The sequence below is a fragment of the Ziziphus jujuba genome, chromosome 3 (assembly GCF_031755915.1).
Source record: "Ziziphus jujuba cultivar Dongzao chromosome 3, ASM3175591v1".
Taxonomy (NCBI): Eukaryota; Viridiplantae; Streptophyta; class Magnoliopsida; order Rosales; family Rhamnaceae; genus Ziziphus; species Ziziphus jujuba.
In genome coordinates this window covers 7,370,275-7,383,125 of record NC_083381.1, presented here as the reverse complement: position 1 = coordinate 7,383,125, position 12,851 = coordinate 7,370,275, and the positions used below count along the sequence as shown (strand labels likewise).

The 12,851-nt window shown below is 31.7% G+C and overlaps 1 protein-coding gene across 1 annotated transcript; it reads left to right on the top strand.

Annotated features, from left to right (window-relative positions):
- The first annotated feature begins 1,451 nt into the window (after window positions 1-1,451).
- LOC107435254 (uncharacterized) lies at window positions 1,452-1,968 on the top strand. The gene has a single exon (XM_016046817.4). It carries the CDS (start codon window positions 1,505-1,507, stop codon window positions 1,865-1,867), a length of 363 nt encoding a protein of 120 aa, XP_015902303.1. The 5' UTR covers window positions 1,452-1,504; the 3' UTR covers window positions 1,868-1,968.
- The last annotated feature ends 10,883 nt before the right edge of the window (window positions 1,969-12,851 follow it).

Here is a 12,851-nt window from a genome sequence, read left to right as displayed (position 1 = left end):
CGGTGGTGATGTGTAATTAGGCCAAAACTCATTAATCCTAAAACAAATTGGGTAGGGAGGATAAATAGGAGTAATTGAATAATAATATATATATATATATATATATATGTATGAGTGATTTGGCCTCCTCATATCAGTATGTCTTTCAAACTAGGGTGGGGAATATCTCCAAAATGATCAGTTGTGTATATGAATATGTTTTACGTAAGAGGACATCTTTTGTTTTGGTTTTTATGTAAGAGGACATCATTAAAATATTAAGATAGATAATTTTGTAGTTAATTATTTTTTGACTATCCAGTTGAAATATAGGACAAACTCTGCACAAGACGTTATCAATTTGGATATCTGGGAAAGCCCTGAAAAACACTTACGGCAGATGTCTCTTTGAGTGTTTTGTTTTCCTTGTTAATTTACGATAAATCTTTTTGTTAGTTCCTACTAAATTGCTAACCCCAAATAAAATAATACAAAACCTTTAGTCCAACCAGAATTACCATACAAGAGAGGAACAGACAAAGAAAAGATTTAAATAAATATATGGCGTTCAACCCAAAGCCACCAAACAACAAATATTTCCTCTGTGGTTAAACCACTAAACCTAAATTCCTATTTCTAATTTAAAAAAGTCAAAGTTGCTCGTACGTATACATATATGCATTGAACAAAACTCTTTCTCTCTCCCTTTTCGTGTATCAGTTAGTCTAAAATAAGATTTATCTTATTTTATTAAATTGACATCCATTTTTGATAACTATTATATCACATCAAAAATTAAAATTGAAAATTTAAAAAGTGATCAAATATGAATTTAATGACATATTAAATTATATGTACGAAAAATATGTATAATCGAGATCTAATGATCAATAAATATAATTTTAAATATCAAATTTTAATACTATCCAAAAGCCAAAAAAGGAATGTCACATTTTATTCCTCGTATAAGAACGTTATTTGAACTTGATTACTCCATATATATATATATATTGTGGTTAATTGCAATTGAATATTATTCTCAAATTTGGGATAACTGCATCTTAGACTCTCAAATTTAAAATGTACAATTTAAGGTATCAAATTTTAATTTATTGCATTTTTGTCCTATTCGATTATTTTTTTTTGGGACAAAGGGTAGTTAATGACTCCATCACACTTTACAAATATTTAAATGCAATTGGGTGCAATTTTGCAATTTATACACTCTAGTTTTAATTTATTGCAATTTAGACCTTCTAATTTCATAAATTTGCAGTTTGTTACAATCTAATTTAAATTCCACATTTTGCCAAAATTTATGATTATTACCAAAATGGAGTAAATTCAAACGGAGTTTAAATTAAAACATTTTAAATGTGAGGGTCCAAAAAGCAATTTCCCTATCAATTAACCAGAGTTGTATATATATATATATATAAATATATAATCCTCTATATAAAGATATATGGCGCTCTATGTATTCACCTACCCTTTTCTATGAGAAACAGAAAATCTTCTCCTGATCATGATTATGTCCAATTGGTCCAATACACATAACTGTGAATCTTCTGGTGTCACTAATATAGATAGTGAAGAAGATGAACATGGAAGTGAGCTTGCTGAAGGTCGTGATTTATGGCATGCAAGACGGGCATTCTTAAGAAGTTACCACTTCTCAAAGCAAAGTGGGTTGAAGGAGAAGCTAAGGATGTCTGTGAAGGAGCTTAATGGGATGGCTATGGTGGTGGTTTCAGATATACGTCGACATGTTTCTACGAGAAGGCTTGGGATTAGGGCTTTCAGGTTTACAATGGATTTGCCATCTTTGTTTTTTATTAGTTTAAGATGTTATACGCCATGGATAAAGAAGAAGCCCATAAAGGAGTGACTTTTTTAGTATGTTTGTATGTGTGTGTGTGTGTGTGTGTGCCTGTGTGTCGTCAATTGTTATCTAATTTTCATTTTTCTTAAGAGTTATCTTTTTTCCAATTATACGCCTCCTTTAAAGTATGGTTATATTTATTTTTCTTTATATTAGTTAATATCATCCTAAATATAATATAATTATTGGATATTTTTAGTAGTACTAATTAATATGAAGATGTGATTATGAAATATATGTCTTAATATATAGATAATCCAGCTACCATTAGGACATTCTGATGAAATTTTTTATGGACGTTAATGTCCCGCAACATGTTGTCGGAGAAATTTTCCTGTAATATGTTGTAGAATGCTGGCGTCCATACAAAATTTTATTAAGATATCTTAATAATAGAATTTTTAGATATATAAATATATATAATTTGTATATGATAAGGATTTTTAGATATATAAATATATAAAATTTGGATATGATAAGGATTAAAGGAGTTTCATAGACCTTATGGATAGTGAATTTTCCATGTGGCAGCCTATACCACCAAATAATGGTATATGTTATATCACCAAATAATGGTACATAATAATACCCGTATTCTCAAAGCGAAAAAAAAAAAAAAATACCGGTATTCACCTACAAATAATAAGACCCACGTGTACTCCATTTAAGGGTAAAACTGGAACAAAAGAATTGAAGAGATCAGTGTCAAGTTCAACCTTAGTTGGCAGCAATAGAAGACGCCTATGCAACTTGGATTGGGTCATCACACAAACCCTTAAAAACATAAGGATGTATGTTTATGTGAAGACACATATGAATAAACCAAGTCATCATACAAACCTTAAAACTTAAGGATGTATGTTTGCCAAGGAGCAACACAGAGATGTAAAGCTGAGATGAAAGCACATATAAAGGAAAAAGGAAGATACAAGTGAAAAAGACAGGAAAGGAAATGGACAATTTTGGGTGTTGACAATATATATCATTTAAAGTTTATTAATTTTTTTTTAAACATAAAACATAGATAGAGAACTGCATCGTTAATTTTAAATCCTAATACATAAAAAAGAAACCTTGTTAAGACCTATTAATTAATAAATAAAATTTTAAATCTTAATTTTAATATGATCATGTGGTTGAAAAAAAAAAATCTGATATTAGTCTTAAGATAAATGACTTGATTTGAGCCTTTGTGTGTATATATATATATATATATAAATACACACACGCGTGTGCGTGTGTGTATTTATATATATATATATATATTCCATAGTATAAGTAACAAGAAAAATTCACCCAAATACCAACATTATGTGTGTGTATATATATATATATATATATAAAGGTTAGAACATAGGAAAAATTATAAATTTTGATAAATGAATCATTTCTTTTTTGTCATTCGGGTTACTTGAATACAAAACCCACTACAACAAAATTGTTAAATGAGGATACTAAATATATGATATTTCAATGCTATTTATAAATTGTCATTGAAAACAATGGACGACAGCTTACGGAGTTATCATTGAATGGAGGAGATTTTAAACAACAACAAACTGTCGCGTTAGATTTACACGACAGCTGGTTATTGTGGATGGTTATGAAATATATAACAGTTAACCGTCGTGGTGATTAGGATGCATTCCACAACAGTTAATTGTCATGGGTTAGGGCTGAAAACGTGACAGCTAGTTGTCACGGTCTTTTAAGATGAAATACAGGGTTTTTTATTATTTGAATTTTTTGCATTTCAAATCATTTCAAAATTTTATTATATTTTGATTATTTTTTATTTAAAATTTCTTATATTTTACTTAATCATAAATTTTATTCTATATTCCAAATAATTTTAAATTATTTTCTTACTGTCCGGATCCAGCCCTTCCCAAAGTCCAGCCCATGATGATATTAGCTACTCTAATGTCATTAAGCGGTCAACCCCATCCAAATTTTTTTTTACTTAATACTATTCATCAAATCATCAAATTTTCCTCCGTTTTGGGGAGTTCTTAGTTAAAACCAGCAAGCAAGTAATAAGATTAAAAAACGTAAAAAACAACGTAATTTAAAATACAAAAACCTTAACCTCAACAAAAAATTCACAATATACTTATTCCAATTAAATTTCTGGTACAAGTCATTATTCTCCTCAAATACTAAAGATCTTAACCTTGATATAAAATTTAGTTAAAGTCAAACAGATTTCCAGTACAAGTTACTTTACCCCATTGATACACGAAATAAATTACCAAATCCAAATACATAAGTAAGTAATACTTGCAAACACAAAACTACAAACATAAACATATTCAAGATCACAAAGTAGCACTAACTTCTCCGAAGTCCATATTCATCCACTCTTCTTCCAGCATTGTTACCTCTAGACTTATTATAAATCTCTAGATGTTGGAAAACTAAGGTGCGAGTATAGTTCCAATATACATATCAAAATAATATATACATAGGAATATACAAACAACATGAGATGCAATGCACATGCTACAGGATTCCATAAGACCGTTAATATTCTAACTAGTGGACGGCTAACACATATAAATGATCGATCAGTGTATGCTGACCATCTGTGAATCATTTTACTAACAGATACAAAAAACAAATCAGGGCATGTTAGGAAAGAACTTATCCATACCTTTTCAATATCCATAACTCTAACTCCGATTTCTGGAGATTAAACCAAATCTGGATACAACCTTATTTGTCTCCAGTCTGTGATCAACCCCAAGGCCATAGAATAGCTCTGCCTATCTCCCTACATAATCAATATGGGAATAACAACCAGTCCTTATATTACTCAAACTAAGTCTAGAGATCATAAATCAATCCACAAATCCATAATTATATCATAATCAATCCAAATCCACATTCAGAATTCTCAGGTCAAGCTCCATGTTCCAATTCTATTTAAAAACATATTTTGAAAACCAATGCCAATGCATATTTCGAGAAATCAAGTTTACAAAATAGTTTTCCATGAAACAAGTTTATGTCACATGCTCAATGCATGCAGGCATGATACCATATGCATTTTTCATCCTATAAATACACATATATAATATCCAATTTAATATTTCTAGAATAATAATAATAATAATAATAATAATAATAATAAATCACAAAGCATTTGTCGTTATCAATAGAATCTTTATACAACTCCCTAGTTGCAACGTTTATGAATGCATGAATGTAAACAGGGCTTATAAAAGTTAACATTCATAGTACATTTCCAGTGATCCCCTATCCAAGAAAAGGATCTCATGTCCAGTTTCAAGCCAGTGTTCCATTGTTTGTTTTAAAATCAATACCTTAATTAGTGCCCAGTCTAGGATTCCTCAATCCAAGATACATTTGTAAGATAGAAAAGTTGAGCCATACAAATCGTTTCTTCCATTACAAGTTAGTTAATCACCGTACTACATAATACACCACTTCTACTACAGTTTCTCTTTCTATAAAATTTCTGAACTATTAAATTTAGCACTTTACAGCCAACACCAACAATCATTACCGATTATCCACCAACCAATTTACAAACCAGATTCAAACCAAATTCAATCACAATGTTCAACAATCCACAAAATATAAAGTTAACGTATAACTCAAGTAACAAGTCTTAACTTCCAAGAAAAATATTTAGGTCCAACAATAGAATACCATCAAATATTACCAAAACTAAATTCTCAGAGTAGAATATTTAGGTCCATGGTATAATTATAGGTTCGATAAAATACAAGGCTAATTGCCATTAGTGAAAGAAAATCAAATTCTTAATCTCATAATTAAAATAAAATTTTTTCTAAAAGTCTTCCAAAATAAAAGGGCATTTTAACATAACCTTACAATTTAAAGTAACTTTAATTATCAAAAGGTCTTGCAATAAATGAAAAAAATTATTTCTCAACCTCAATTTAACAAAGTAAGTTCAAATGTCTATTCTAGATTCCCACATTAATCACTTTTTAACTTGCAATCTTGTACTTAATACCAATGGTAACCATTAAAATCAACATTAATTACAAAAATTAATCAATTTCCCAGACTTCATTACATAATAAGTATGACCAAAGAAAAATTTACCAACCATAACACTTTAACAATTCAAAACCTTCAATTTTGACAACACTTTTCCAACTACCATACTCAACTTCCATTATTTCAATACTCAACTTATACATATATATACATAACCATTAAATTTCCGAACTTGCTTGCCTTAATTCCATGATTCTTCCATAAACAAAATCTACTTACTTTAAGTACCCAAAAGTTAACATTTTCCAAGTCAATACTTTGTCAAAATTTTAAAAGTAACTTTGAGAAAGTTTGTTTTGGTGCTACGGCCTTAAGGGATTAAAATTATTACAAGAAAACTTCTAAACTTCAAGCTTCAAACTGCAACAATACAAGAAACACATGTCTAATGTTTAAACTTCAAACAAGAATTAAGAAAGTTCTCTTGGGAAAATTTAGAACAATCCTCTCAGGTTTGGTACATTCAACAAGATGTCAGCATGCAACATAAGAAATCAATTTGAAACTTAAAAGTTTATAACATGCACCAAATCTATATGAAAACATTAAACCAGTGGAAATTACAATGAAATTAAGAACTTTAAACCCATTTTGAAAAACTTAGTAGAACTAACAATTCCTTCAAGAACAATTTATGAATCTTAAAATGAACTAAACAAATTGATGTAGTGGAAGCTTATGAGAAAGATGAGATGATGAGAATCCGCCGGTACCTACACAATCAACAACTCGCTGAGGTACAGATCCAATACGGATGAAGACTGGGCCAATCACTAGAGCTCAAGCCAAGAGATTTAAGGACAACCTGATTGCCTTTATACAGGGAGTAATTATTTTGCAAAAGGGCTTATCAATAACCGAGGATACAAAGCCTATTTTAAGCATCTAAGTGGTGGAAGCCGTTACAGACCTAGTAGCTATTTTAGTGCCAATATGGACTCTGGGCAACAAGAAATGGTTCCAACACTTCATGGATTCAATGAATATCTCTAAGAAGTCATGGGTTCAAGTCAAGGTAGAGTCAAAGGCAAACAACAAGGGGTTGTGTGCATAGGGGGAAAACATGGTTGGTTTTGCTGTATAGTTTGTTGGCTTTACTGTATTTTGCTGAGTTGACATTTTCTCTTTGTTCCAATCAAGGACAACGTGTGGGACTCAATGATCATACTATTTGGCATCCTAAAAGGCATATGGAAGCTAATTTGGAGCTTAAATTGGATGAAAAATGGTTAAAGATAGCTTAGTTAGAAAGATAGTCAAATAGTTTCCTAATTTGATTTTTATTCTTTGTTTAGGAAATTAGTCTCTTATTTGGTTTTTATTTATTTATTTCCAGACAAATCAACTTAGGAAATTTATTATTTTATTATTTTCATTTTAAATTAATTAATTCTTAATTCAAAACAAAGGAATTAATTAATACAAACTAGCTTAGGAAAGTAGTGTGAGAATCGGTCAACATGTTTCCTTTTATCTTTGGTGGCTGGTTTTAATCTAAATTTTTAGGGTTTATTGTTTTATGACTCTAGATTATTTAAGGGCTTAATTTTGAGGAAGAACACACTAATAATAATATTCAGAAAATTAATTGTGAGATAGAATTCTCTTTGTTCTCTTTGATCACCAGAAACACCATTAGAGAGTGAGTGTTTTAGTTTTGACTTATCAATATGATAACCATCACCTATTGTGGCTTCTTCATCATATACCAAGATTTCTAGTTATAGGTTGATTAAGGATTAAGGTGACCATAAGAACTTGAACTTAATTTTTCGATCCGGGCTAATATAATATGGGTTTAGGCACAAGTTGACCTAGGTTCATATCATTTGGTATTAGAGCCAAGATTTTGTTCAAGTTTGATCTATCTTATTTGTTTTATTTTGTTTTGTGTTAGTCCACAATTTTAGCATTAGGTTAAGGTTGCTTCTATCATCATACACATTCTGCATCTTTAAAAAAAAAAAAAAAATTCCTAGTCAATTAGGTTTCCTTGTTTTACCATATTTTTGCTTCTTAGTTTGTTGGTTGTTTTTCATTATTGTTCTTGGTAATTTAGTTTATTGTGATTTTTCTTTACTGTTTTTGATCTTAATTATTTGCATTTATATATTCAAAAAAAAGAAAAAAAGAAAAAGAGGAGGATTTGTGGCAACAAAACAAATACAAAAAAAAAAAAATTGCAAATTGTACTTTGTGGTCACAGGTTTGTTTAAAATTTGGTGCTCGAATTGCAATTTTATTGTTGATTATTGCTGCTGAAGTTGTGTTTAAAGTTCTGTGAGTGAATAAAAAAAAAAAAAGAGAAGAAAATCCAAATAAAAAAAATTATAAAAGTCTGGTTTTTGTTGAATTTGGAGTTTGAATTTGTTTGCTGGAAATTTGTTGGAACTGCTGAGTTTTTGCTTATTTATTCAATAGTTGGAGTTGCTGGAAATTGAATCTTACTGTTGGATATTTGAATTTTGGGTGCTAAAACTGTTGGATTAAAATTAGTTAAAGGATTTGATACAAAAACTAGAATTACAAAGAAGAACAACCAACAACTGTCCTATATTTTTGTTCAATTTGATTCATGTTTGTGTTTGAATTTCTTTCTCTATCTTTATTTCTTGAATTATTGCTTCATTAATATTCTGGACAGATTTTTAATTCATTTCCAAAATTTTCTTGTTGATTTACCATTGTTTTTGCTTAGAAAAGTCAAGAATAGGTATTTTCATTCCGCTCGGTATTTGTTTGATTTAGTTGCTATTTTATTGATAAGTTTAAATTAAGATACACTTGTGATCTAGTTGCTGTTTAAGTGTGTTTTAATTAGAACTTTAAGTGGAAAAAAGCAAGAGTGTGTGAGCTTAAAAGAGGGTAAAAGGCGAAACTAATGTGCAAACACGAGTGTCAAGACCTTATTTAAGTGAAACACGTAAGGAAGTGATTTTGGTGATTCTATTTTATTTTTGTGTTATTCATACTAACATGGCAGATTCAAGGGTGAGAAGAGGAGATCCACCATTAAGAATTAATGAAGAGAAATCTATAGGATTCAAGGGTGATTCCCGAGCTTCGGGGAGTAGAGGTGAGCACACGAACATGATGGTGGTCTTGGAGCAATTACAGTGGATGAATGCTCATTTTGACCATAAAGATCAAAGGATGGACAGGTTAGAGACTTCACAAGGTGGGCCAAATTTGAGGCAAGAATTCCATGGTGGCTGAGGTCGAGGTCGCGGACGCCATAGGAAGGAATTTGAAGGAGGAAATTATGGAGATAATTTAGAGGAGGATTTTGAAGACATCTACAAAACTGTGGGAGACCAGCAAGGGAAGAGGATGATGATCTTGGAAATATTAAGGTCAACATACCACCTTTCATGGGAAAAAGTGATCCAGAAGCCTACTTATAATGGGAGGAGCGTATGGAGATGATCTTCGATTTTCATAACTACTTAGAGGTTAAGGAAGTTAGATTGAAGCTTTGGAGTTTGGTCATTATGCACTCCAATGGTGGACAAATGAGCAAAGTACTTGAAGGAGAATTGGAGATGAAACCATCACTACTTGGCGACAAATGAAAGGAGCCGTGAGAAAGATATTTGCACTAAGTCATTACCACAGGTTGCTATATCAAAGACTCCAATCATTATCATAAGGTAGCAGGTCCATGGAGGATTATTACAAGGAGAAGGAGATGCTCTTGATGAGGTTGAGCATGAATGAGAATAGAGAAGCAACCATAGAACGGTTTCTAGGTGGGTTGAATCGTGAGATAGCTAATCAATTGGAATTACAACAATATGTTAAATTGGAAGAGGTGTTGCATGTGGCTATCGAACTTGAGAATCAATTCAAGAGGAGGGGCACAAGTACACGGCTTAGAGGAGTATCAAATAGTGGGAGATCAAATCCAAGTGTTTGGAGAAGCAATCCCACAATTGACAACAAGCCAAAATCGAAACTAGATGATGAAAGCACTAATAGGCCAAAAAGGGAGGCTAGAACTGAATCTGTCCAAGCACCAAAGAATGAAGGTAAATCTAATCCTAAACCTTCTAGAACTTATGATATTCTATGTTTTAAGTGCTAGGGACGAGGACACATCGCTAGCCAATGCCTGAATAGAAGAATCATGGTGGTGAAAGGTAATGGTGAGTTAGATTCTGAAAGTGAAGAAAGTGATGCTGAAACCGAAATTGATGGTGAAGAAGGTGGAGGTGAAGAACTTGAGGAATCCAAAACTCTCAAGGTATCTAAGGCCAAATTGAGCTTGATGAGTAGGAGAGTCTTGACCGTATACAAAGATGAGGAACAACTTCAAAGAGAGAACATCTTCCACACTCGTTGTGAAATCCAAGGTAAGATTTGTAACATGATAATTGATAGTGGAAGTTGTGCTAATATAATTAGTAATGTTGTGGTTGATAAACTATGCTTAACAACAAGTAAACATCTAGAACCATATAGATTACAATGGGTTAATGATAGTGGTGAGATGAAAGTAAATGAACAAGCCAAAGTAAAATTCAACATTGATAAATATGTAGATGTTGTATTATGTGATATTGTTCTTATGCATGCAAGTCATACTCTATAGGTAGGCCATGGCAATTTGATAGAGATACTTTACATTATGGTCGAGAGAATGCTATTATTTTTAGATTTAAAGGTAAAAAGGTCAAGCTGGAACCATTAACTCCCAAAGAGGTGTTTAGAGACAAACTTCAAATACAACAAAGGAAGGAGGCCGAAAAGCTCAAGGAAAGAACTAGTGTGGCACCCACGACAACAGCACCAATCCAAGGAGGCCAGGCTGAACAAACACAACCAGGTAAGTGTCCTAAACTCAAGATTGAGGGTAAAGAAAGAGAGAAGGCCGAGACAGAAAAAGAGAGGACAAAACTCGAGAGAAAAAATGAGAAACCCGAAAGTGAGAATGAACCCATGAGTGGGAAAGAAAAAGAAAGAGAAAAGAAGAAAAATAGAAATTTTTATCTTAGTTTTGGGGATGTTAATAAAGCAATTTTGGGTAAGAAACCATTGCTGGTCATGATTTATAAAGATAATTATTTGAATGATCAAGCTAATCCCGAAGAACTTGAATTGCTAAGCTCTATTTCTTCTTTTTTGTAGGAATTTGATGAACTTGATTATTGCCAAAAGAAACTTGTACTTCTAGGATTTGCTTGCATCTAAGAAAAGAGAGGTTTTTCGAACAAAGAAAGTCAAAGCTTATGCCACTTGGGGATGGACCTTTTCAAGTTTTATAGTGGATTAATGAAAACACTTACAAGCTTGACCTATGAGGTGAGTATAATATTAGTGCTACATTTAATGTTGCTGACTATCTCCATTTGCTGCAGGTGATGATTTTGATTTGAGGGCAAATCTTTTTCAAGAGGAGGGGAATAATGAGAATCCACCCGTACCCGCACAACATATTACCACTGGGGTGCAGATCCAATACGGATTAAGACCGGGCCAATCACTAGGGTTCAAGATAAGAGATTTAAGGTAACCTGATTGCCTTTATATATGGAGTAATTGATTCTCAGAATGGCTTGTCCATATCCGAAGATACAAAGCCTGTTTTAAGCATCTAAGTGGTAGAGGCCGATACAGACCTAGGTAGCTATTTTCGTGCAAATATGGACTCCGGGCGGCAGGAAATGGTTCCAAATCTTCATGGATTCAATGAATATCACTAATAGGTCATGGAATCAATAAAAGGAAGAATCAAAGGTAAACAAAATGGGCTTGTGTGCATAGGAGGTGTTTTGGTTCGTTTTGCTGGATTTTGTTGCTGACTTTATTGTAGTTTACTGAGTTGGCATTTTCTCTTTGTTCCAAGGAAGGGCAATGTGTGGGACTCAATGATCATACTATTTGGCATCCTACAAGGCATATGGAAGCTGATTTGGAGCTTAAATTGGTCAAAGATTGGTCAAAGACAGTTTAGTTAGAAAGTTAGTCAATTTGTTTCCTAATTTGATTTTGACTTTTTTTTTTAGGAAATTAGTCTTTTTTTTGGTTTCTATTTATTTATTTGCTGAAAAACTCAACTGAGGAAATTTATTATTTTATTATTTTCATTATGAATTAATTAATTCCTAATTCAAAATAAAGGAATTAATTAATCAAAATTAGATTAGCAAAGGAGAGAGAAAATTCGGCCAAGTTTGGTTTCCTTAATCCTTTTGGCCAGTTTTGTCCTAGATTTTTAGGGTTTATTGTTTTGTGACTCTAGCCTATTTAAGGGCTTATTTTTTACGAAGAACACACCCTTTAATAATATTCAAAAAATTAATTGCGAGATAGAATTTTCTTTGTTCTTTTTGAACACCTAAAACACCATTAGAAAGTGAGTGTTTTAGTTTTGACTTATCAATAAGATATTCATCACCTATTGTAGCATATTTATTATACCAAGGTTTCTAATCACAAGATGGTTAGTAGTTAAGGTTTCGATAAGAATTCGAACTTAATTGAGATCCGGGCTAATATAATACGGGTTTAAGCGCAAGTCGACCTAGGTTCTTATCAGTTGGTATCAGAAACAAGTTTTTGTTCATTCTCTATATTTATTCCTTGAATTATTACTTCATTAATATTCTGGGCAGCTTTTAATTCATTCCCAAAATTTGCTTGTTGATTTACCTTGTTTGTGAGCCGAGAACTAGGTTTTATTAATTCACTCAGTATTGCTTGTTTTTTGCTACTGTTTTGTTGATATATTTAATTAAAACATACTTATGATCTAATTGATATTTAGTGGGCATTTTAATTAGAACTTTGAGATAATTCATTGAATAGAAAAAGGAAAGAGTGTGTGAACTTAAAAGAGACTCAAAAGCTGAAACTAGTGCGTAAACACGAGTATTATGACCTTGTTTGAGTGAGACACGTAAGGTAGTAATTTGGTAAGAATTTATTTTATTTTTTG

What these genes read in the sequence shown, in the direction of transcription:
- LOC107435254 (XM_016046817.4), top strand. Translation starts at nt 1,505, where the DNA reads ATGATTATGTCCAATTGGTCCAATACACATAACTGTGAATCTTCTGGT.